General features: G+C 34.9%; 2 protein-coding genes and 1 long non-coding RNA gene across 3 annotated transcripts; 2 read left to right on the forward strand and 1 right to left on the reverse strand.

The window, feature by feature from the left end:
* The first annotated feature begins 1,465 nt into the window (after positions 1-1,465).
* On the forward strand, positions 1,466-8,320 carry mrpl53 (mitochondrial ribosomal protein L53). Its single transcript, XM_030147912.1, has 3 exons — positions 1,466-1,598; positions 4,054-4,166; positions 8,133-8,320. Exons 1-3 carry the CDS (start codon positions 1,504-1,506, stop codon positions 8,249-8,251), a joined length of 327 nt encoding a protein of 108 aa, XP_030003772.1. The 5' UTR covers positions 1,466-1,503; the 3' UTR covers positions 8,252-8,320.
* On the reverse strand, positions 6,794-27,097 carry LOC115428725 (uncharacterized). Its single transcript, XR_003936678.1, has 4 exons — positions 26,985-27,097; positions 18,581-18,586; positions 18,455-18,458; positions 6,794-6,804 (listed from the first exon to the last, which is right to left on the reverse strand). It is a non-coding gene; the product is annotated as an uncharacterized LOC115428725 (long non-coding RNA).
* Positions 14,683-16,281, forward strand: fabp4a (fatty acid binding protein 4a). The gene is made up of 4 exons (XM_030147911.1): positions 14,683-14,842; positions 15,054-15,229; positions 15,360-15,461; positions 16,118-16,281. The coding sequence occupies exons 1-4, from the start codon at positions 14,770-14,772 to the stop codon at positions 16,169-16,171; spliced, it is 405 nt and encodes a 134-aa protein (XP_030003771.1). The 5' UTR covers positions 14,683-14,769; the 3' UTR covers positions 16,172-16,281.

The raw sequence follows: 27,097 nt of genomic DNA on the forward strand, positions 1-27,097 counted from the left end.
AAACGATGCCTGCAAAGACCCTAATCCTATTCCTGTCCCTGTGTTACTGAAGTATTAAAGTGTTATCAAAGGCTTAGAGTTGTGACATTGTCAGAGAGATCAGGACTGTGATTCACAGAATACCACAGAGAATGTCAACAGTAAAAAGAGATGCATTCAAGAACTGACACCAGCTCTCCACGCAGACAAACCTTAACTCTTTACTGCAAATGACAAGCTGGAAACAGGAATTAAGTTTCCAGTGCTGCTGCACAAAGGCCAAACATATGATATGAGTGAAATTTTGATGGTAGCAAACCCCTTTCCTAATTTTAATTAGCCCTGTGTACAACTTAACAGGTTATCTCCTATGGAAATGTACATTTTTCTGCCTCATTAGCCTTTGGAGTAACATCAGTGAATACAGAAGCAAGGAGGTGCAAGTCTAGTTATTATCCCCAAAAGCATGCTGTCCATAAAGGTCGAATTCTATTGCAAAGGAAATTTTCAGTTCTTGTCAGATTAATTTTTGGCTATGTTGCATTTGAGACACTTTAGGGATCTATACTGCTACAACAACAACAACAACAACAACAACTACAACTACAGCTACACCTACTACTACTACTACCACTACTAAGAATAATTAAGCTTTCATTTATGTGTTATGTATACATATTTGTAATGAATTATATAATGAAGTGATCTATTTTTTGTCTCTTTGAAAAATAGATCAATTTTAAGACCTTATTTCATCCCAGAAGTGGACTTTTTTTTTTTTTTAATTGAACACGTGAAAAATTACATTCTCTCAATGAGGATAATAACATAGTAATACAAATGAACATAAATAAAATAAAGTACAAAAATCATGGGGATATGTAGGGCAAGAGCAAAAATACATTCAAATACAATACAGTACAAATCATTAGATATTTTAAATTAACGTATAGGAGCAGAGATGCAACAGAGAAGACTTTTAAAAATAAAATAATAAGTAACGAGTAATGTTCTGGCCTATTTTCATTGTAGTTCTGTTTTTTTTCTAATTTTTTTAGGGACAAGACAAACATTTTAAATTTGTTTGTAAACCCAGAAAAGGAGGACGTTTGGCCCTCTGTGAATGTGGAGGAAATTCATATAAGATTCCCTTAACTGTAGTTTACAAAATGTCAAACTCACAATGATAAATAAAAAGAAAACATCATATTTCCTACATTAATCAGAACTGAAATGTATTTATTATTATTATTATTATTATTATTATTATTATTATTATTATTATTATTATTACTTATTTATTTATTTATTTATTTATTTTTATTTATTTATTTTTATTTTTATTTTTATTTTTATTTTATTTTTATTTTTATTTTTATTTTTATTTTTATTTTTATTTTTATTTTTATTTTTATTCTCGATATTCCAGCGTCTACTGATTTATTTATCCTCTGGCGCCCTCTAGTGACGCTCACTGAAGTCATCAACCTGCGTCGGGGTGAAAGGTCACTCACTACAGAAAACATGGCGGCTCCCGGTAAAACGGCGGTGTTGTTGAAGGCTGTGAAGAAGATAGTGGTCCAGTTTTGTCCGTTTGAGTCCAATGCTCGGTCCACACGGTAAGAAGTGTGTGTAGGAATGTGTTGGTCTGTCGGGGTGTTGTGCTGGGCAGTGACACGGGGAATAACAGCGGTAATTTGACGGTAAACCGGCTGGTACAGACGAGGTCCTTCATATGTTGATGTATGACCTGTTAAGGATGTCTGATAATGACTGAACATAACAAAACAGATGTCCTGCTCTTAACCATTTAGAACTTAGAAGGTTATACTGTACTACGTTTTATATAATTTCACTGTACTTAAAAGTAAATAATGAATAGTCTAAGGTCAGTTTCATGCCTGTTTATGTATTAATGTAAGGCCCATTATCAAATAATTTTACTAAAGTGTTGTGAGTAAAGGCATAATGATCTAAACAGGTTAAATGTTTTCAACACAGGGCAGGCATTCCAAGCCAAATGTCACAATCTAAGCTTAAATAGAAAATGCATCAACAGATCCGTAACTGACTTTCTATAGTATTTACTAATAGAATTTTCTAATAAGTAGTGTTAGAGGTTCTCTGAATCTCTATTGAAAGCTTGGCGGGAGTATTTACAGGTGGAAATACCTGTTGAAAATTATTTTTAAAAAGTGTGCAGAAGAGCTCAGGGTTTGACCACTCATTTAAAGCTTCTATAGTAGAACTGGTGGATGAGGGTTTATATCACCTCTGAAATACTGTGTAAAATTAACCCTGGTATTCACAGCATATGTAGTGGGTGTGGAGGGGGAAAAGGGACATTCATTCACCATATCTGGAAATGTTCAAGAATGAAGGAATTTAGACATCCATTTCTCTTTGTATGTATAGTCTGATTCACTTTGTCTTTTAAATTTACATCTACAGTGCCTGTAAATGTATCTATATTGTATAATATTTCTGTCGAAACTCCATAAACATATATTGCAAAAAAAAGCACAGTTAGAAGTAGTATTTATGTCCTTTACCGAAGTAAAACTACTAATAGCAAAATATGAAAATACAGCACTACAAGTTTTAAAACCTCACTTAAGTAAAAGTCTTTAACTGTTGGTAAAATGTACTTAAAGCAGCGTGTGACTTTCATAAAAAAGTTTTTTTTTCAAATTTGTAAAACCCGAGTGATATCACTAATCCATTAGTCTTTCTGTGCTTACACACCTGAATCACTTCCCTCACGGTGAACAACTTCCAAGATGACTCCATGAGAAACACAGTCTGCTTGTTTACGTAAAAAACTGCAACGTCACTCGGGCCTTTTTGGAAATTTTGTCGCGAAGTGTATTGTGGGAATGGGAATTCCACACAGCAGCGGTTTTGCTGTTTCTATGTGAGTGCTGAACCCAAATGTGGCCTTTACCTCCATCCACCGATTAGACTCATTCTTTAAAACGACCCTGGTGGACTGTATGGTTTCACATTGTAGCGGTCTGGCTTGTTTTCTTACTGAATCTGTGAGAAACTGCTTTCGCTTCCCACAATGCACTTAGTGACAAAATTTCCGAAAAGGCCCAAGTGATGTTTCAGTTTGTTATGTAAACAAGCGGACTGTGTTTATGATGGAGTCAACTTCAAAGTTGTTCATTGTGAGGGAAGTGATTCAGGTGCGTAAGCACAGAAAAACTAATGAATTAGTGATAGTTAGGATATCACTTGGGTTTTATAAACTTGGAAAAAATTTGTGATGAAAGTCATACGCTGCTTTTAAGTATGAAAAGTTACCATGTTCATTGTGCAGTAAAATGTTCCCAGTCATTGTTTTACTAATACATGATATTTTAGATTCTGAATGCATATGTATGTTACATTTTCCTGCTGTACATGTTTAAGGTTGAGCTCATTTGAGCTACTTCATAAACTGTTGATAGTTTAATCTAAAGTGATGTGTCATATTCTACAAGATCAGTATATGTTTGTAGCTTCACTTGTGTTTGTAGCTTCACTATAAATCTCTAAAAAGTCAGGCCAGAAAATCAGACCTGTTTTTAGCTTGTGATGGTGATTTTTCCAGCAAATCAGAGTAATTAAAGGGATTATCTAGTTTAAGAAAGGGAGGGGGGGGTTCTCAACACATGAAGGAGCACGCCATCTTTTAGTTTATCACAAACCTTCAAAATCAACATGTGATTTTTACAGCTGTGTGATTTTTGCCCTTGCCACAGGGTATTGTCATTAGTGTGTCCATTCATCTGTATGTCTGTGTGTCGGTCCGTATGTGCAGAAACTTTGGTGTGGACTGAAGGCCGAGGGTTTTCAAGTGCGGGCACGTTATGTTTTTTTCTGTAGAAGAAATAGATGACAAACTATAATACTGAAAAGTAACTAAACCTACCAGATAAGTAACACAGTAAAAGCACAGTATAAGCCTCTGAGATGTAGTGGAGCAGAAGAAGAAAGCTGCAGAAAATACAAATGATCAATTACCTGAAGCCTTTGTTCAGACTTTGTTCCATTCTTTGTTTTAAAATGTGGTCTTTCTTTGTTCCACAGGGAGTTTCTTGCAGTGGTTGGCTCAGAGAAGGTCAGGGCGACCAACATTAACTGTGAGGTGTTGTCCACAGTGAAACATGACAAGTCTGAACCTGTAGTTGATATTACATATGGTGAGTAATACTGATCTGTGACAGTGTGATTATGACTTTGGCTTTGGAAAAGCTCTTTACGCTGCTCACAATGTTAAAAAGTACCTCAAACATCTTGGTGACATAGCAGTTGTGCAATTCAATTCAATTCAATTTTATTTGTATAGCCCAATATCACAATAAGTGACAAGTTGTGCAAGTGTGTGTACTGTTTTTTGAAGGGCCATTTATCTATTAGTTTGCGTAGGGTTAAGTACTTATCAAACTGTTCAATTCAGTGCCCATGTCAGTCATAGAACTGAAGACATGGCAGTTTTGAATGAAATAATAAAACAGAATTACAGTTAAGCAGAAGGCCATGTTCAGACCTTGCCTTACGATTGGTCCAGTTTAAAATGCATCAGCATCATTTGAGTGTGTCCCCAAATGTGTCTTGAGTAATCATTTGTTTGCTTATGACTTACCCTCTTGAAATGCAAATAAACAAGAACATCTATAGCCTGAAATACAGTTCACGGTGTCGATAAAAAGCACAAGTGTTAGAGCGGAGTTTGTTCTGCCAAACGCTTACTGTGTGATGTGATGCCATGAATTGGTCACTACACCTTAAATGTTAATGTAGAAAGTAACTCTGACTATCCTATGTTGTACTGTCACTCTTAATGACATACACTTAAAACATTTTTATGAATATCTGCTGGAATGTGAGGATTCTGTATTGGCACATCATGTGAATGGACACAGAGTTTTACTAACACAAGACACATCACCTGAGTATTCAGTCCATTATGTCCCAGGACACAACTAAGTTCAGTTCAGTTTAGTTTATTTCAAATATGCAACAAAACAAAGTAATCCTACCTTAGTCAGTCCCTCCAGAAAAATGTGGGGAAAAATCTTTGATTATGCAATGGAATATGCAGGGTTTTTATGGGATGTTAGGCAGTGAAACTGTGGGAATTTGCAAAAAATGAACTTGCAACTTGAACTTGAACTTGCAAAAGAGTGCGGGAACTGGAAAAACATGCATTTCAATGAAAAAACACCCTGTTCTAGCTAGGCTACTACTTAATGAAAAATGTCTAATTACATCCTATGATAACCAAACATATAAATGAAATAAAATATATAAAATATAAAATAATTGCTTTCTGCTCCACAAAAGTGAGGTAGAACTGGCCATCTGTTACTAGGCTATTATAGCCTTTATGTTCATAGAACATTAATATCACTGCAGCACAAACTATTTTCAAATGTTTCGCACTGGAAAAGTGGCTCCAGCGTTGATTTTCTCTTATGTTCTTATGTACATAAGTGTACACATGTGCATGGGGTGTAAAATGGTATGCCCTGCTTTCATATAGAACATTGGGTACCGGTCTGCTCCATCTTTTGCAGATATTTTTGTCGGCAAATGAGCTGCATTTTTCATCATTTTGTACAATTTTTTCTGTTAGTTTACCTTCTGTGGTTGCATGGGCCGATGACATTGTGTGGCGCATATTACATCACTACCCGTGTCAAGTTACAATGCAATATTTTTTAAACTTTATGCGGAAAAATGCAGGGGGTTATGAAATCATAACCCCCTGCATATTTTGCATGGAAATATGCTATTATTGTGGTGAATATGTGCCCTTTTTGAAAAAATGCAGACCCCAGCATAATGTGCAGTATTTGTTTGATTATGCATTGAATTGTGCGATCGCATAATCATGTTTTTCTAGAGGGACTGCCTACAAATAAAACAGATTAAAAAAAAAAAACATGAAACCTTATAACAACATATAATGACTTCATTTGCGTATTCAAAAAGGAATGGGAGGAAGTTTAAACATGGATTTTTTTCCCCTTAATAATAAACACCTTGAATTAAAACATGCATTTTGTATTATCTTTGTCTAATATTTAAATTTGTTTTGATGATCTGAAACATTTAAGTGTGACAAACATGCAAAAAAATAAGAAATCAGGAAGTGGGCAAACACTTTTTCATACCACTGTATATACATCCTTAACAGCAACACAAAATGAATAAACAAAAAAAATTATTAAAGTAAACAAAAACAAGAATCAAAAACAAAACATGAGAAACCAACCCCAAACCCCCCACCACCCCACCCCCTTTCAAAAAAACAAAAGCTAAACAGTAAACATCTGGAAGTACTCAGACACCTTCTACAATTTTATATCATATATAATCTAGGGATGTTCGGTCTCGTATTATTTATAAGATTGGATCAGATTGGATTTAGTGACAAGATCTGGCTGATCTGGACCCGGTTCGGGGGGGGACACACACATCCTGCCACTTTCACTTTAAGGTTTGGTAGTGATGAGAATTATTTGATCTGACCCAACCTACCCCGCAAATAAACTGACATTCTTTTGACCAGCCCCAACCCCACTTATGAGTAACCTGCTGATTCACGCATCACTAACGTACGGCATGGAACGCACCCCTGTATAGTACCAGGACAGACCTGTCCATAGACACGCTACGGCTGTGGCAAACATACGGCCTGCAGGCCAAACCCAGCCCGCCAAAGGTCCTAATTTGGCCCACAGTATGAATTTGGAAAGTGCAAAAATTATACTAAAGTTATTGAGGGTCAAAGGTGTCGTAGTTGTTTTAGTTCAGGTTCCACATTCAGCCCAACTGTGATGTCAAATAAAATACTAGTATAACAACCTATAAATAATGACTCCAAATTTAAATCCAAATTTCACTGTAAAAAGTCTGTATTGGATCAGTATCAGATTAGTATTGACAAAGCTAACCCTAAAAAAAAATCGGATCGGAAGCAAAAAAAGTCCAGACTGGGACATGACTAGTATAATCCCCTTTAAACTGCCAGCAGAGTTTGGACACATTCGTCCCAGGCCACTTCTGAATGTGTCCTGAATGCATTCGCTGTCGGAGTTAGAGCCTGTACCTGAATAAAAGCAACTAATGAGATTAAGAATGAATGAATGAATGAACCCAGCTATGGGTTTTCTGTCCACATTTGTGGACGAGAGTTTCACAACTTTATACAAAAAGGAAAAGAAAGCTGTCCACCACAAAGGATATTCCATAAAAACTGTAAAAACTGCATCTGAAAAAACTGTTGCATCATGATGTTTCCAATATAGGCACCGATTTAATAAATAACAAAAAAGATATTACTTTGCTGACATTTCCTGGGTCTGAGGAAGTTAAGCAAAAAATCTTGAATTAACAACTCCAAATTTTTGTCTTTGTTTTAGTGTAGAAAATAACATTAAATTATGAAAATATTTACATTACAAACTATCCTGTAACAGTAAAATGTGAATAACCTGAACAAATATGACCAACCTGAAATGTCTAAAGAAAATTCAGTCCAGTTTGAACTCTTTTCTTCCTGTTCCTCAGTGTTTAGTGTCTTTGTAGATCTGATCCAGAATGCACATGGACTAATGAGAAGTGGAGGAAGAAGATTGTTAAAATTGCACTGATTTTTCTGAAGAAATTTCATTTTTTTCAGGTTATTCACATCTTTTTTGTTTGGATAGTTCATAAAAGTAAGTATTTTCATAATTTAAAGGGTATTTTCCTGGTCCGGTCCACTGCAGATCAAATCAGGCTGAATGTGGAACTTGACAGAACATGAGTTTGAGAGCCCTGCCCTAGAAGATGTTCCAGAAAACTGAAGTAAAAAGACATGACCTCTGTCCACGCTGGACTACTCCTCACAAATCCTCTTCATATGAGTCAGAGTTTTGTGCTGAGGTAGTATGTGCATCATATTCACCCAGCGGGACAATGAGTCAGGCGCTCGACAACAGCAGTCATGTCAGTCAGAGTTGAGCAGAACATTGTGGTCCGTGGGAGTATCCTGGTGTTCAGCTGATTTTTGCTCCAAGTTCACTTTTCACCTTATTGTTGTTGTACCTTCCCACACACAGAGGAGTCATTGTTGTCACAGTCAGAGTCACCTCACTGTGTCTTTGTCTTTAATACAGTGGATGGAGAGGTGCTGGTGATGAAGGGAGCCAAGCTGACCAGTAAGGAGATGCTGAGCACCTTTCAGTCCTGCTGTGTCGCCAAGGACCCACAAGCAAAAGCTGCAGCCAAAAAATAGTGTACAATGTTTATATTTATGTATGTGTGTATTCTTGGATGTTTGCAATAAAACTCAAATTCAAATGTGTTGGTTGTGCAATATTTTTAACCCTTCCATGCATACTGGTCACTCCAGTGGACAGCTGTTCTATAGCTGTTCTCTTGTATATTCATGGATTTTGTTGTTCTTTTTTTTCTTTTTTTTTTTTTTTTTCTTTTTACACATATCTTTATTAAAGTTTTAAGACACCACATATCTTTTCTGACATGAACTGGTAACATTATGTAGATCTCTCCTGACCATAAACCCCCAGAATCACAAGCCCTCCCCATAGTTTTCACACAATTTATCACTAAATTCATGTTTCTGTGCGCCAAAAATAAGCATGTAGTGTCCAGCTGAGTGGACACTTTAGCAACTTAATCAAAAATAGGTTCATAAGAAATTTTTTTTTTCGTTATTATTTTTTTTAATGTATTTTTTGAATGTTTTTTGAATTATTTTTATTTATTTTATTTATTTATTTATTTTTTTCAGAAGAAATTTTTCAATTGTATTGTTTTTTTCATGCGTAAAGAGGGATAAAAACACTCAAATAATAACAATATGTATATGTATCTAAATAGACTGACATGTACACTTTATTTATTCCTATTCTTACTTTATTTTACCTCTTTTTTTTTTTTCTTTTTTAACCCTTTGATACATGAATTATGAAAACCTTAGTCAAGATTTTTTTTTCCTGACTGTTTTTATTCCTTTTTAGGCATGAAAAAAAACCCAATGTCACTGAAATTTTTCATGAACCGGTTTTTTTATGGGGTTTCAAAAATGTCTACTCAGCTGGACACCATGCGTTTAACTTTTGAAGAAGGGAAACGTGTATTTAAAATACAATATCAGAAAGTGATATACTGTGTGAAAACTATGAAATATATATATATATATATATTTTAATGCAGCTAATCTGATGTTTTCTCACATTTTATCATACTCCAATACAAGTTATTACTCACTTCATGAACATTTATATATATATTTTTTTACTTTTTGTTTAAGACAACTGTTTATTACAGTCTAATAATAAATAGCAATTGATTTATTCTCAAACCTGTCACTGCAGATCAGGTTTATCAAGTATTTATCAGTAATAGTATGAATGTCAGTGTATGGGATGGTGCATAAGTGTCCACTGTGTTTGATATGGAACTAAAACAACAAAAACCATGAATATACAAGAGACCAGCTGGAGAAGAACTGTCCACTGGACTGACCAGTTTGCATGAAAGGGTTAAAATGCACATTTACAAGGTGAGCGAGAAACAGTGTGTCACTTCTCTGTATGTCCTGTATATTTTTTTTGAATTGACAAAGAATCTTTGAATGTTGAATGGAACTGGGGTTTGGGATGCACTTTTAGATCCTGAACCCATCTGTTCTGCTGATGTTTTTTTTTTTTTTTTTCTTTTTGTGTGTTACATCAATTGAAATGATCAGTAGGGGGTCATGTTGTGACCTTGCATGATTTGCTGTTTTTTCCTGATTAAAAAAAAGATCATTCCAGCATTTGAGAGAACATTATGCAAGCTGTAACCTTTGGCACAGCAGGCTTAAATGCAATTTGGCACCGAGTTTTAAATGCAGCTCCACTGAATACTGGAAAAACCCCCTTTCACCCACTGCCAGAGAAGCAGAATCCTGTCTGTTCTGCTGGGTCGGCCGTGGCCCACCAGAACCCACGTTTATAGGTCAGACTGTCTTCATATACAAACACATGTACGACATCAAGTTTTGGAAAATGAACAACTGAAAAGGATCTGGTTTGTTCTGTTGATTTGTTGGTAGGTGTATCATGAATTCCTGTCTTTAAACCCTTGTAGACCTAGAACTATTTTTGTGGCGACTTCCAAATTAATTTTCCTCTACACTGTAAAAAAAAAAAAAAACAGTAAAAAAAAAACTATTATTCCGGTAGCAGGGGTGCTGAAAAAATACTGTAAAATAACAGAAAATAACCATCTAATAAAAATATGGTAATTTTCCATAATTAAAATACAGCTTTTTGCCCTAACTTTACATGAGATATTGCTTTTTTTTTTTTTTTTTTTTTAATGTTTAATAAAGAATATTTTCATGTATTAAAACAATCAAATTACCTATGTATATATATATATATATATATATATATATATATATATATATATATATATATATATATATATATATATATATATATAATTTTCAATGAGACTCAGTTGTACAATCCACTTACAGAACAAATACTTCTTTAACAGTTAATTGTCAGTAATTTTTTCTGGTTTTATTATTTTTTTCACAGTATTAGACTTTAAATTAACAGTTTAATCTCATAAATAGAAAAGAAATATTTGTGAAATTACAATACATTTGCAAATGTATTTTAACTGTATTTTTCTGTGAAAAAAGAAAAAATTTCTTTAATAACATTTTAATTTTTTGGTTATTCACAGTTATAGTTTTGTGTGTTATTTTACATTTGACATGTAAAATCACAGTCTAGTTTTGTCATTTCATTGATATTTTCCTGTATCTAAAAATACAGGAAAAATCTGTAAAATAATCAGTGAAAATTCTGTTAAATTACAGATTTTTTACAGTGTATATCTAATCTTTCCTAAGTAATTTACCACCAAATTAAAATCACATTCTCTGCATTTTGCATTTTTAAATGAAAATCAGGTATTTTCCAGTATGTAATTCACTGATCATGTAGATGTTCATAAAACAGAATCAATTGAAAGATTATATTAAAACATAAAACTGAGGGAAAAAGTGGCATTTTCAAGCAAAATATATCATTAACTGAACATAAAAAGAAGTGTTAGAACCACTGTTATTTATCAAACCCTTCTGAATGTCCAGATCTGATATGTGATGACAATGACTGCTTAGAACAGGGCGGTCAAACTCCTGTTCCTTCAGGTTCCACATTCAGCTACATTTGATCTGCAGCGGGTCGGACCAGTAAAGTAATAACAGAATCACATAAATAATGACAACTCCAAATTTTTGTCTTTGTTTTAGGGTAAAGAAAAAAAAAAAAATCATGAAATTATGAAAATACTTACTTATATTAACTATCCAAACAAAAAAATGTGAATAACCTGAAAAAACTGAGATTTCTTAAGAAAAATCAGTGCAATTTTCTCAGTCTTCTTCCTCCACTTCTCATTAGTCCATGTGCATTCTGGATCAGATCTACAAAGACACTAAACACTGAGGAACAGGAAGAAAAGAGTTCAAACTGAGCTGAATTTTCTTTAGACATTTGTTAGACATTAGACATTGTTCATATTTGTTCAGGTTATTCACATTTTATTGTTCCAGGATAGTTTGTATATGTAAATGTTTTCATAATTTAATGTTATTTTTTGCGCTAAAACAAAGACAAAAAATTTGAAGTTGTTAATTCAAGATGTTTTGCTAAACTTTCTCAGACCCAGCTATGGGTTTTCTGTCCACATTTGTGGACGAGAGGTTCACAACTTTATACAAAAAAAAAAAAAAAAAAAAAAAAGAAAGAAAGTAGGAAAAGGAAACTGTCCACCACAAAGGACATTCCAAAAAAATTTTTTAAAAACTGCATCTGAAAAAACGGTTGCATCATGTTTCCAATTTAGGCACTTATTTAATAAACAACAGAAAAGGATATAACTTTGCTGACATTTCCTGGTTCTCAGGAGGATAATTGAAGATTTTTTGCTTAATTCAAGATTTTTTGCTAAATTTAAGATTTTTTTTTTTTTTTTTGCTTAATTTAACATTTTTTCCTTAATTCAAGCATTTTTTTTTTTTTTTTTTTTTTTTTTGCTTAATTCAATTCAAGACTATGGAATTTTTTACCTTTGCAAAAACATCCCAAGGGCCAGATTGGAACCTTTGGCATTTGGTCCCTGGGCCGCATGTTTAAGACCCCTGGCTTAGAATGAAAGCTTAGAAATTGCCTTTTACATGACTATTTTCTATGTATTAATAGGGTTAATGGTTTTACAGATGTGAAACATTTAAATCAGAGGATGCTTTTGTTCTCTGGTGACTGTTTCGGTCTTTGAGGATTAACACAGCTGGGCAATAAAACCTGTGCAACTGAATAAATGCAAATGACTGTGGATTTTGTGACATTTTGGAGGGAGCTAAATAGTTATCATTCAGCATTCATTTGTTTTTGTATGTTTTCTGTTAGTTTAGGTTTGTAAGTTACTATTGGAGCAAAATTCACATTCTAAAGCCGTAATCTGTGCATTTTTTCTTGACAGCCAAGCACATACACCCCGATTTAGAAAGAAAAAAACACATGTAGAGCTTTTGGAAATAATTGATTTTCACTATAAATTCAATCTAAAAGCTCTTCAACATAACCTTTAGAAGTTCACTTCTTTGAATTTTTTCTTCCCACTTAGTTTTTGGCATCAGACTTATGTTACTCATGACTAAATATAGTGATGTTTTTTTTCTTAGATCTGCAAAGCAAACGTTTCATGTATCGTTCTCCAGAGTTTCTTCTCCCACGTGTGCACACAAGTAACCCCTGACTCAAGAACTGTTGACTGTTTTCACTTCTGTCACAGCAGAAGGAGAACGAGCTCACCCTTAACCCAAAGGGCTTTTCTTTTTTCTTTTTTTTTTCCCTCAACTTTATTGAAAATATTCAGGTATACAAAACATGTAAATTTTGAACAAACAAACATCAAGATGTCAAAAAGAAAAAGCATTTGAACAAATACATTTAAGAAAAAAAATGCATAGATTTAAAGACACAAGGCAGAATAGACAAATAATAGTATTAAAAAACACAATATAACTAAGAAAATAAATAAATAAATAAATGCATCCGAGAGTTCAGTCTATTTTAAAGAATTCCTCATAAACTGTCAAGGTGCTAGTGCTTTTTTTTTTTTGTTAAAGATAAATTCTAAAGATTTAATATATTTTTCAAATTCCAACTGGAAGATATGAAAATTCGGGGTGTGTTTTGGTACATTTATTTTTGTGTATTTGAAATTTACCAAATAAAATCATCAAATTTACAACAAATTCTAAATTCCGAATGTCATGTTCAAAATATGTAATTACATTTTGAGATGTTACAGTTATTTTTTCATTACTTTTAGATATGATTTATTTTTCAATTTTAGACCAGAAGTTAGAAGAGTGTTGGAGTAGTTTCAGGACAAGAATGACAAAAATTACACATTTCTTCCTCGTCACAAAACTGAGACAAAATAGCATTGGAGGGATATACGCTATGTAAAATCTTCAGATGTATAATTCTAATTTTGTTTGTAATACAGTATTTATATGCACCATAAAAAAATCTGTAAGTTAACAGAATTTTTATCATTTATTTTACAGATTTTTCCTGTATTTTCAAGATACAGGAAAATATCAATGAAATGACAAAAACAGAGTGTGATTTTACATGTCAGATGGAAAATAACATGAAAAAACTGTAACTGTGAATAACCATGAAATTTCCATTTTTTAAAAGATTTTTTTTTTCACAGAAAAATACAGTTAAAATACATTTGCAAATGTATCATAATTTCACAAATATTTCTTTTCTATTCATGAGATTAAACTATTAATTTAACGTTTAATACTGTAAAAAAAAATAAAAAATAAAAAAAATAAAAAGAGATAAAAAAAATTACTGACAATTAACCATAACAGAAGTATTTGTTCTGTCAGTTTAACAAGACTTGTTTGTTAATTGACAAATATCTTGTGTAATTACAGGCGATTTCACAACAAAAATGTTGAATAAATGTATTTTTGTGAATGTGTAACATGTATAAGCACTGATAAACTGTCCAAATACAGTTTTTATCAGTGGATTGGACAACTGAGTCTCACTGAAAATTATTTATATATATTTATAAGTAATTTGATTGTTTTAATTCATGTAAATATTCTTTATTAAACATTAAAAAGTACAAAAAAAAAAAAAAAAAAAAAGCAAAATCTCATGTAAAATTAGGGAAAAACTATATCTTAATTATGAAAAATTACTGTATTTTTATGAGATTTTTTTTTTTTTTTTTTTTTTTTTTTTTTTTACAGTGTGTGTAAAATCTGTAGATATGTATATATAATAATTGTAATTTTGTTTGTAATCCAGTATTTATATGGTCATGTCCAGGCTTTTGACCCCTCAGTTTTACAGAGTTGAGTCCCATCATGTTTTACCTCTGGGGGAAACTTTCCTCTTTCCATGCAGTGCATTGTGCATATGCTTGTTATTCCAGCTCGAGTTAAAAATCCCAAAAGGCTTTTCCACCATGTACGCAAGTCCATGAGAAACGTCTGCGCCGATGGGCGGGACTTATGCGTGTGCGCGCTGTGACGCACCGGCCTGTGATTGGCTGAGAGCGCGTCCGTGGCTGTCCGGCAGGTCCTTTAAAAACGCCGTGTCCCTGTTCCCACAGTGGAACAGGGTCGAGTCCGGGGTTTGGAACACGGGTTAGCTGAGGATACCGTCACAGCAGAAGAGCGCAAACATGGTTGAGCAGTTTGTTGGGACGTGGAAGATGGTCTCCAGCGAGAACTTTGACGACTACATGAAGGCCATAGGTAGGAGCAGGTTCTGGAAGGCAGGACAGGGGGTGTCTGGAGGAGTTTTCAGATGGTTACTCTGTATGTCTGATGTGTAAACTGTCAAATATGTGATAAAAAAACAAAACAAAAAAAAAATCCAGGTCAGAAAGTGGTGAATGTGGACTTCATTTGGTGAATTTAAAGTTCTTCCAGTGTGTGTTTGAGCGCATCTGGGCTTTCCCCGCAGGTGTGGGCTTTGCCACTCGGCAGGTGGGGAACCGGACCAAGCCCAATCTGATTGTGACCGTGGACGAGCAGGGGACGGTGTGCATGAAGTCCCAGAGCACATTCAAGACCACCGAGATCAAATTTAAGCTCAACGAACCATTCGAAGAAACCACCGCAGACGACAGGAAGACCAGGGTTAGTGATGGGCTTTGTGCGGCTGCTGCTGCACACACTAAGAACTGAGAGAGAGAAAAAAGACACATCTGTGCTGGAAGTGGAAAAAAAAAAAAAAAAAAAGTCATGTCTTTTATTGTCTGACCTGCAGACCGTGGTGTCCATGGAAAACGGCAAACTAGTGCAGAAACAGAGCTGGGATGGCAAAGAGACGAATATAGAGAGGGAGGTCACAGATGGGAAACTAATAGCGGTAAGCGTTTTCTGTTTTTTCTTCTTTCTTTTTTCAAGTTTCAAGTGTGCAGTCTGTGTAAACATAATTTAATTTCCGATATTATTCTCAACTGTTTCATCCTTTATAAAGCATTTGTATATTTTCACAATTTCAGACTAAAAGAATCAAGTCCGTTGTCACTTTTTTTTTAACAACTTTATTTATCATTTTTCAGAACACTGACATCATTAAGGCATTTCTTACACAATTTGTGAACTTGTCCCCCCATCCAGGTGGCATCCCCACAAATACATCCATATAAACACACATGTTTCAAATAGGCAAACAGAAAGAACACCAAAAGAAAAATGTAAGAAATATAATGTATGTAATATAATAAGTCAAAACAAACAAACAAACAAACAAACAAAAGACTCAACCCAGTCTGTGTTGCTCATTCTGGTCATATCACCGACATTCTGGAACTCTGGCATAAGAAAAAAAAGGTCCCAGCAGTCAGTCTGTGACTTTTTAAAATCATTTCCAGTCCACAGTGAACACAGAACACTGTTCCTGCAGTTCTATCAGCAGAGGAAAACACCAGCAGACATGGAAGTCCTGACCACCACACAGTCCACTGCCCTGCACCTTCTTTTCTTCTTCTGTCTTAACATGTGACGTCTGTGTTCCTACAGAAATGCGTAATGGGAGACGTGGTCGCAGTGAGGACGTACGTGAAGGAGGCGTGATGGATCTTCTTCGACTCCAGTGTTTTTTTGGATGATGCATTGCTGAATGACAGGCTCAGTTCAATGAGCATAACACATAATACCAAAAAAAGAGAAAAAACCGAAAAAAACCCCACACTAAAGCGATGGCATGTCCAGCTCATCTACTTTTTTCCCCTCTTCAAACTTTTACTGTGTTGCCAACATCAAATTTCCGTGCCTAAATCTGTTCTCCAACATGACATATTTGGTTTCATTTGGAATTGTTGTGATGATTTGAATAAACATGGATGAAAATTTGTCAAAAAAACTACAAGTTTGTGAACATTTTTTTTGCTATTTGAATGATGTTTCCCAAGATTTTTTTTGTCTGTAGTAAACGTTAATATCTTTAACTCAGTGTTTTTCAACCTTGGGGTCGGGACCCCACATGGGGTCGCCTGGAATTCAAATGGGGTCGCCTGAAATTTCTAGAAAATTTATCAAAAAAACCAAACAAAAAACAACTTACTAATAAAAATCTATGGTGAGTTAACAGAGACAATCCCAATCCATAACAGACATGACAAACTGTGAAACTGCAGCACTGTGGTTCTGTTTGTGTCAAATGTTCACTGTGGTCAGTTTCAGATGCTGCAGCTCTTTCATAATTCATAGTTTCAGTTCTTGTTTGTTCAGTATTAATTGTCCTCCTTGTAAATCACAGCTGGACTGACTGGACAGATCCTGACCAAGGAAAATAAAAGTCTCCCTTTGTGCAGTAATCTACACCTGGATTTACTGCCTCTGTCCACAATAATATACATTATATAGACTAAATGTCCTCTAACATTAATGTTTATTTGCAACATAGTATAGCAAACTATTACATGATCAAAAACAAATTAATTTTAGAAAAAAAAGTCTCTGTTTTGAATGTCTGGGGTCAGCAGAAATGTGTGATGTTAAAATGGGGTCACGAGCCAAAAAAGGTTGGAACCACTGCTTTAACCACTCAAGTCATTAAGAAATACAGCTCAAAATCTGCTTCAGTTCTTATTAATACTGTCATTATTGCACAAGGAGTCATTTTTTTTCAGCTACATTGTCTTTATTGCAAAAAAGAAACAAAGATGCAAACATATTCCAGGCTTAAAGACTGCAAAAGCAAAGCTCCAGATGATGCATGATGTGTGCTGGCAGGGACTCTGTGAGGAATCTGAACTCTTTCAGAAGTATTTCAGGCATCATGAGGAGAGGTCAGCCAGGAAATGGTTCCCCCTCTTCCTATTCAGGAGGTCCAACATTTCCCATTGCACATGTACTGGCAGCTGTATGGAGAAACTCAAAGAGTCGGAGGGTTGTCCCCCCATAGACATCCCCACCCTTTGGCTGCTGGTCAAGCCTGCACTGTAAAAAAACAAAAACAAACAAAAAACAAAACAAACAAACAAACAAAAAAACAGTATTATTCCAGCAGCTGGGGTGCCGAAAAAATACTGTTAAATAATGGAAAATAACCTTCTCATAAAAATATGGTAATTTTCTGTAATTAAAATACAGTTTTTTGCCCTAACTTTACATGAGATTTTGCTTTTTTTTTTTTTTTTTACTTTTTAATGTTTAATAAAGAATATTTACATGTATTAAAACAATCCAATTCCCTATAAATATACATATAAATAATTTTCAGTGAGACTCAGTTGTCCAATCCACTGATAAAAACTGTATTTGGACAGTTTATCAGTGCTTATACATGTTATACATTCACAAAAATACATTTATTCAACATTTTTGTTGTGAAACCTCTTGTAATTACACAAGATATTTGTCAATTAACAAACAAGTCTGGTTCAAATGACAGAACAAATACTTCTGTTACCGTTAACTGTCAGGAATTTTATCTGGTTTTATTTGTTTATTTATTTATTTTTTACAGTATTAAACTTTAAATTAACAGTTTAATCTCATATATAGAAAATTAATGTTTGTGAAATTATGATACATTTGTAAATGTAAGAAAAAATTTCTTTAAAAAATTGAAATTTTTTGGTTATTCACAGTTACAGTTTTTTTGTTTTATTTTCCATTTGACATGTGAAATCACAGTCTACTTTTGTCATTTCATTGATATTTTCCTGTATTTTAAAAATACAGGAAAAAATCTGTAAAATAAACAGTAAAAATTCTGTTAAATTACAGATTTTTTTTTACAGTGTGTATGCATATATGTTTTGGTGTGTCAGGGAGGTGGGGGGTGGGGGTGGGGGGACATTGTTCTAGAGGCGACGACCACTTTCCCATGACAGGAAATAAGGAGACGACCGCACTGATTGGACCTAATGGCCAAAACAGCTGAAACAGGTGGAAGTGGGAGCCAGCTCTGAGCTCTGGACCGTTGTTGTGGCTTTTGCACTTGAACCAGTGGGACAATGCCAAGAGGATGAGGACACTGACCTGAAAATCTGTTTATTTGTTTTTTTAATGACTTAAAGACATTGTTCTTCAGCAACTGAGGAGTTTTATATTTTTAGATACTGAAAACAAGTGTCTCATAAACACAAAACACATGACTGAACTGAACAGAGGAGGCAATAAAAGTTCTACTGTGTCACATTAAGGGCAAGGTTCTAATAGTTTTGGATTTTTCATTCTAATTTAGTTTTATTTAGTTTTGACTTTTTTTCTCTAATTCAGTTATTTTTTATTCGTTTTTAGAGCAGGTTTGCTAGTTTTTATTAGTTGTTGTTATTTTCTAAATGCTTAGTTTTAGTTCAGTCGTCTCTTTTCTCTTCTTCTGTCGTCGTATTCAAATCAATCCCAGACAGGACTCTGCTGCTTTAGTCTCCATGTTTCCAGGTAGAGTGGGGACCAGAAGACGACTGGAAACCACAAGTGAACACAAGTGACGGACCAAAAAGTGTCGTATGGTGACGCTACATAAAATAGCTAGAGTGAAATAAATCGATTTCATATCAATCCAACCTTAACAAAGACGAAAATGAAGGGAATTTTATCCATAATTTTTTATCCCTTTTAGTTAGTTTTGTAAACACACAATATAGTTTCAGTTATAATTTTTTTCTTTTAATTATAGTTTTTATTTATTTCAGTTAATGAAAATGTTTTTAAAATTCTAGTTTTCGTCATTTATTAGTTTTTGTTAACGATAATAACTCTGGTCTCATTGATCATAAACACAAAACACATGACTGAACTGAACAGAGGAGGCAATAAAAGTTCTACTGTGTCACATTAGGGCTGGTGTCATGCATCACAAAAACAGTTTTCTCAGTTTTAGAGATACTCAGATTTACTGCACCTCAAAGCTGTTAAATATAATTTTTACTGATTCAGTGTTGGGCAAAAACTGAAATAGGTTTTGCTTTGCATCAAGTTAGTAAAAAGGGCTAGAAAGCCACCACTCTGCTGACAGGAAGGAATATCACACCTTTAATGACTGTGTTATGTGTTAAACAAAAACAAAAACATGTTTTAGAAAGAACAACGAGGAAGAAAAGTAATGCCAGTTTAATAAATGTTGTTAGGTACATGTGAAAACAGCGTATTAAATACTTTACAGAACTTTACAGAATAATGTTCGGTTGTTTTTTTTACTTGAGTAGGACCTCTTTGATCAGAGAATTTTCACAGACACATCTATCACATCAGACACTTTGTACATAAACTACAAACTGTTGACATGTTCACTCTCACGGTAAAGCTGGTCATTTTCCACATAAACCAACTGTGCTGATTCATTAATGGTGAAAACTAAAGTTTGATGAAGCGCACTGAACCAGTTGCAGAAGATCTAGAAGCATGTGTGCGTTGGGTTTTCCAGTGCTGAATGTTGAAGTGCTGCTGGGGCTTTAGGATTTTCTCACAGCCTGAGACAAAAGATCACATCTGCAGTGGATTGACTTTCAGGTGCAGTGCTTGTGTTTCGCGGGCGTCTGCGTCACTTTGTTTGGATAAACTGTGGGAGGTGAAGAAGCCGCGCTGTATACCTTCCTCTTGAATGTCAGACATGTTGTTTTCATGGGGAGCAGCGTTTCTAGTGACTTCAAACAAAGACCTTTGGAATGCAAACGGTACCTGGAAACACCAAGACAAACTGCAAAATTAAGATACACTGTAAAAAAAAAAATCTGTAATTTAACAGAATTTTCACTGTTTACTTTACAGATTTTTCCTGTATTTTCAAGATACAGGAAAATATCAATGAAATGACAAAAATAAACTGTGATTTTACATGTCAAATGGAAAATAACATGAAAAAACTGTAACTGTGAATGACCAAAAAATTTCAATTTTTTAAAAGAAAGTTTTTCTTTTTTCACAGAAAAAATACAGTTAAAATACATTTACAAATGTATCATCATTTCACAAATATTTCTTTTCAATTTATGAGATTAAACTGTTAATTTAAAGTTTAATGATGTAAAAAAATAAATAAATAAATAAAACAAGATAAAATTACTGACAATTAACTGTAAAACAAGTTCTATAAGTTTAACAAGACTTGTTTGTTAATTGACAAATATCTTCATCAACTGAGTCTCATTGAAAATTATGTATATTTATAGGTAATTTGATTGTTTTAATACATGTAAATATTTTTTATTAAACATTAAAAAGTAAAAAAAAAAAAGAAGCTAAATCTCATGTAAAGTTAGGTCAAAAAACTATATTTTAATTATAGAAAATTGCTGTATTTTTATGAGATGGTTATTTGCCATTATTTTACAGTATTTTTTCGGCACCTCTGCTGCCAGAATATTACCCTTTTTAAAAAAAAAAAATTTATTTATGTTTTTTTTTTTTTTTACAGTGTACTGACATCCGATGTATTTTCTTGATTTTTAAATGTGTATTTAAATTTCTGAGGTATTACATAATTTATTATCTGTACAGCATAGTTCAGTAACAGAAAAGGAAACTATAATCATATACACATTGTCAGCAATTTGGTTTATTTGTGCCCCCCCCCCGCCGTATTTATGTACTTTGACGCTGAAAAAGGATTTTCAGTGTTTAATGTTCTACCTCTAGATTTCTAAACTCTTGTTCTGTCTTTTTCATCTCAGCTTCTAAACCATTTTCTTTATTTTGACTGATGTTATAACCCTAACACTAATCCTTAAGCATCTGTCTTTTTCAACTTTGCTCAAGACTAATAAATAAATATGAATAAATAAAAAAGATAAATAATAATCTGCTTTCAAACTTTAATGAACAAATTGGACATTCTTGTTGTGAATTATTATGATAACTACCAACATCAGCCGATGTGAACATTTTTATTGCGAACATCTTTGACCCTATTGTCCAGTCCTGACTCCAGTCCAGTCCAGTATGTTGTAAACAGTGAAAAAGATCCCCTTTGACCATCCAAAACATTTCCTCCCCTCAGGCCGTACAGCGTAGAAGGGAAGGTATTCCACTGGAGAGGAAAGGTCCTGATCTGCCTTTGCCGTCTACATGTTGACGTAGGCAGAGTTCACATGAGCGCAGAAGGATTCCAAGCAATTCAGGAAACTGAGCAGGAAGGAGATGACAGTGAGAGGCAGAGGAGGACACTGGAAACAAAGGTAGAAGCAGCCAGTGGACAAAGCTACGCACAAAACTGCACTAATATACAGTATACAGAACACCAGTGTGCACTTCTACTACGAACACTTGTGGACTGGTCTGTGTCTTTTCTGTGCCGTTCGTAGTTCTGTCTGTATACATGTGTGCTTGTGTGTGATAGCTCAGCTTATCTGGTCACTGGCGGCTGTTTAGTATTCAGACAGTTTGTCTTGGACTTTACAGGAATGAATTCACATCCTTTGCGTAACATCTGGAAAGCTCCACTAGAGTTTTGGAGTTGACACCCTTCCTCTGCTTGTCCTTAGCTTTAACTGTGGCACAAACACATTCAAGGACACCAGACTGGAGATAGAGTAGCTATTCATTTCAAAAGGTTAGAATTTGGCTGAAAAATGGACCACGTTTGTTGTCAGTACTGTTTCCTACATGTAGTGCTTTACAATAAATGAGCAATAATAACTAACAGTAATTTATATGCAACCCAGTCTCATATCAAAATGTGAAACAGCTCCGTTTATCCACAGTGCAAAATGTATCAGTTTGACAATTAGGGCCTGAAAATTGTAAAATGTTCATGTTTTTTTTTATCCCATTCTTTTCCATTGGCCTGCAGATGGGTCATGTGACCACTTGCAGCTAGGCTTCTCCAAATAAAAACATGGCGGTCACTCCTTTCATTCTCAGTGGAAAATGTAGGATTTCAAGATAGTTTGGACATAAAAAAGCATTTTGGTGATGTTTCTAGTGAGAAATATACATTGAAATTTCACAATATTCATTCAGTTCTTGTAAATGATCTTTGGTTTGTTTGTTATTACAATATTTCACGTCTCGGCATGAAATTGTTACAGTGGAACGTTTTCTGCCGTTGCTATGCTCGTTGCTAAGGACGCTGCCATAGACGAAACCAAGTGGTGTGTTTGTTATTGTATTTATTCCTTACATTCAAAGGTTATCTGGGGCCTGTTCCAGAAAGTGGGTTCAACATCCTCTGAGTCTAATTCTAAACTCTGACTCTACTTACCCTGAGTTCACAAACCCTGAGGATCCGGTTCCAGAACAGCGCCTTTGAGTTGGTTCAAACGACTCTGAGTATGTTTACCCCGAGTTGGGCGCGTGCATGAACCACAACAAAAAGCCATCATCAATGGAGCCCCGATACCTGGATTCACCATGGCAACCGCTGACAACAAGAGTACCAGTTATTTCACTGCACTGGAACAAGAGGTTCTAATTCACACGTACGGGGAATACGAAGTGGTAACAGTAGAAAAGGCACCACTGGTACTGCCGCTAAGGAGAGAGGAGCATCATGGGAGAAAACTGAAGCCCGAGTCAATGTGTAAGTGTGACTTACACTGACTGAACAGACTATTGGACTGAATAAAAACTATAGCATGGAAGTTTCAACATTATTGGATTGAATAAAAGTGGTGTATAAAATAAAATCTGAGTAGTTTTTAGGTCCAATCCCACTGGAGAAAAACACACATGGAGGAAACTGAAGATGAAATATACAAAAATCATTCAGAAAGGTAATGGCAGATTATTCCAGACCTTGGTAGTACGTCAGTTATTCCTGTTTGACACTGAATAATTTACAAAATACACATTCAGTTGATATTTAAAGCCCGAACAAATGCTTTTTTAACACGTCCTCTCACCTCATGTCCTGTCTATAGATGAATATTTCACTTCCACTCAGTCAACAGGAAGGAGGCAGAGGCCGTAGAAAATCCCACTGTAAGAAGTAACCGACCCAATACTCACATCTACCACATATGATACTGTAAAAAACTCACATCTACCACATATGGTACTGTCAAATATTCTGAAGCAGATGGATAGCATAGACTAAATCTATACTCATTCACATTGCATTCTTTTATGGAATTTTGATTTTAACATGAGAGTGTGACGAGCGATGAGAATAAACGATTGGATAAACAGCTTGTGCATTTGTATCCTTTTTACCAGAGCACAGCTGGAAAACAGCAAGAGAAGGAGCCATCAACTTCCACAGCAGCAGCAACAGGTCAAAGGTCAAAGTGAGATCTACAGTAAATGTCAGGTTAAGTCTTCATGTACAACTGTGGATTTGAAATACTACATGTGACATGTTCAATGTTTGAACAGTTATCAGTTAAAGAGCTTCATAGGAGGCATTTCCTAAAAAAGATGCCGAAAATGGACAAAGACATTTTGTGTTTGGATGGACAGATTAGGACGGCCCACCTGTGAATTCAATGAGTGGAACACCAGGTGGGGGGTGTATTGTCACAGGTAATAGGTGGTAACTGTTGGAACAATATTATTGATCCTAACTGTTGTATTTTTACTGTTAGAGAATAAAGAAGAACAATAAAATGTGAATTCTTTGTCTTTATTTGACTGGTGATCAATCAAAGTTTATTTCTATAGCACTTTACAACAACATAGCGAAGCCCAAAGTGCTTTACATCTAAAAGCATGATTAAATTATAAGATAAAAAAAACAACAACAGGTTAATCAGGTACCATAAACATGCATAAAACAACAGGACACAACTCATATTGATAAAAAAGACCACAGATTAAAACCTAATAGTGTCTCAGTGCTAATTGTGATGATTGTGGCAGTGGATTCATCTGAAAAGGAATTCCTGCAAATTAAATCTGATGCCCTTCCATCCTGGACCCGAGCTCTAGTCCTGCAGCGGACCACATTAAAACACTTTTGGGCCCTGGATCAGGGTCAGGACCAGGGTCAGCGGTCAGCAGAGATCTTGAAATCCTACATTTTCCACTGAGAATAAAAGGAGTGACTGCCATGTTTTTATTTGGAGAAGCCTAGCTGCAAGTGGTCACGTGACCCGTCTGCAGGCCAGTGGAAAAGAATGGGATAAAAAAACATGAACATTTTACAATTTTCAGGCCCTAATTGTGAAACTGATACATTTTGCACTGTGGATAAAGGTAGCTATTTCACATTTTGATATGAGACTGGGTTGTTATACGTCACAGTTGATGGGATTAGAATCAAGCCATTCTGCTGAGAACAAAACTGGGAACACAAAATGTAAGCATCAGAAAAGATAGAATCTAAGGAAAAAAGTGTGTGTTGCCACCAAGGTTAACAAAAACTAACAAAATGATAAAAACTAGAATTGTAAAAACATTTTTGTTAACTGAAATAAATAAAAACTATAATTTAAAGAAAAAAAACTATAACTAACTGAAACTATTGTGTGTTTACAAAACTTACTAAAACGGATAAAAATTATGGATAAAATTCCCTTCATTTTCATCTTTGTCAATGTCAGATTGATACGAAATTGATTTATTTCGCTCTAGCAATTTTCTCTGCTGGCACCATATGATATTTAAGGGTCCGTCACTTGTGTTCACTTGTGGTTTCCAGTCGTCTTCTGGTCCCCACTCTACCTGGAAACATGGAGACTAAAGTTGGGAGAAAGCAGCAGAGTCCTGTCTGGGATTTATTTGAATACGATGGAGAAGAAGAGAAAAGAGACGACTAAACTAAAACTAAGCATTGAGAAAATAACGAAAACTAATAAAAACTAACAAACCTGCTGTAAAAACAAATTAAACTGAATTAGAGAAAAAAAGTCAAAACTAAATAAAACTAAACTATAATGAACAATCCAAAACTATTAGAACCTTGGTTTCCACACTGCCTTTTCTTCTTGTTGTTTTTACGGTAGGATTGTAGCTGAGCTAGCTTGGAATGGCCAAAGCCAAAACCACTACAGTTACAAACACAGTCTAATGAGCTCGCTGTTCCAAATAGACTGTACATTCATGCTTCTGGCATAACATTTAACACTCATCATTTCTGAGTCATCCTTGCTCTTCAGTAACATTTTAGCCTCATCTACATTATAGAAGGGAAGTGGACTCTGTGTGTGTCTTGGGCATCATATAAAATCTTGAGAGAGCTGACTGCTGCAGTTTGGCATACTTCTGTATTTTTGGTCAAGGAAGAGACTAACAAAAATGGCAAGTTGATAGGATGAATATTTTGGGATATATCAGTAATTTTGGAATACAATAGCCTTACAATCATGTTGCTATGCCCAGAAACATAGAATCATAGAACTGAAGTGGGTTACCTAGCAACAGATAAACAATAAGGCCACACTGCCATGGCGTCAAATTTCATGTGCAGAAACAGACATGCCAGCTGAGAGCTTATCAGACAGACAGAGCTGACTGCTGCAGTTTGGCAGAATGTTTATGCCACTACTTATAAAATATAGACAAACGTTTTTCCCAAAAGTCAGCTCCCCCAGCATAAAACTACCACATCTACAACCTGTGATTCCCCACAGGTCAATGCACTAGTAATTGTTGAAAAGTAAATGGTATGGTTTTTATTTTCATCAATTTGGTGATTCATCAAATTGGTGATTTGATTTACAAGGGAATCGACCTACAGACTCTGCTTCTTCTAAACCTAAAGGGCCTGATTTACTAAAGGTTTTGCACGTGTAAAAACATGCGCAAACTTGACTGTGCAAGCAAAAACATGTTGAAGCTGATCTACTAAACCGAGGTTTGTGCTTCTCAAATGGGCAAAATAGCTCATGCAACCCATTTAGTGTGTTTGCCCTGATGAATATGCAATATGGGCGTTTCTGCCAGAACGCACAAAATTACAGGGAGGAGTAAATGCAAATATTTACAGGGTGGGGAAGCAAAATTTACAATGAACATTTAGTTGTTTTTTCTCAGCAGGCACTACGTCAGTTGTTTTGAACCCAAACATATACTGATGTCATAATCATACCTAACACTATTATCCATACCTTTTCACAAACTTTTGCCCCTATGAGTAATCAGGAAAGCAAACGTCAAAGAGTGTGTGATTTGCTGAATGCACTCGTCACACCAAAGGAGATTTCAAAAATAGTTGGAGTGTCCATAAAGACTGTTTATAATGGAAAGAAGAGAATGACTATGAGCAAAACTATTACCAGAAAGTCTGGAAGATACTATTAAAGAAGAATGGGAGAAGTTGTCACCCCAATATTTGAGGAACACTTGTGCAAGTTTCAGGAAGCGTGTGAAGGCAGTTATTGAGAAAGGAGGAGGACACATAGAATAAAAACATTTTCTATTATGGACATTTTCTTGTGGCAAATAAATTCTCATGACTTTCAATAAACTAATTGGTCATACACTGTCTTTCAATCCCTGCCTCAAAATATTGTACATTTTGCTTCCCCACCCTGTATTTAGGGTGTGCAATGTGATTGACCAAACCTGAAACTGATTGCGGTGGCTGATTTTGCGTCTATATTTAGCACGTCTGAAAGGCAGTTTGAACTGGAACAGCTTCACCATAAACTGACTGCAGGTGTTAGAGCGAGG

This window comes from Sphaeramia orbicularis, chromosome 11, assembly GCF_902148855.1.
Source record: "Sphaeramia orbicularis chromosome 11, fSphaOr1.1, whole genome shotgun sequence".
NCBI classification, from domain to species: domain Eukaryota; kingdom Metazoa; phylum Chordata; class Actinopteri; order Kurtiformes; family Apogonidae; genus Sphaeramia; species Sphaeramia orbicularis.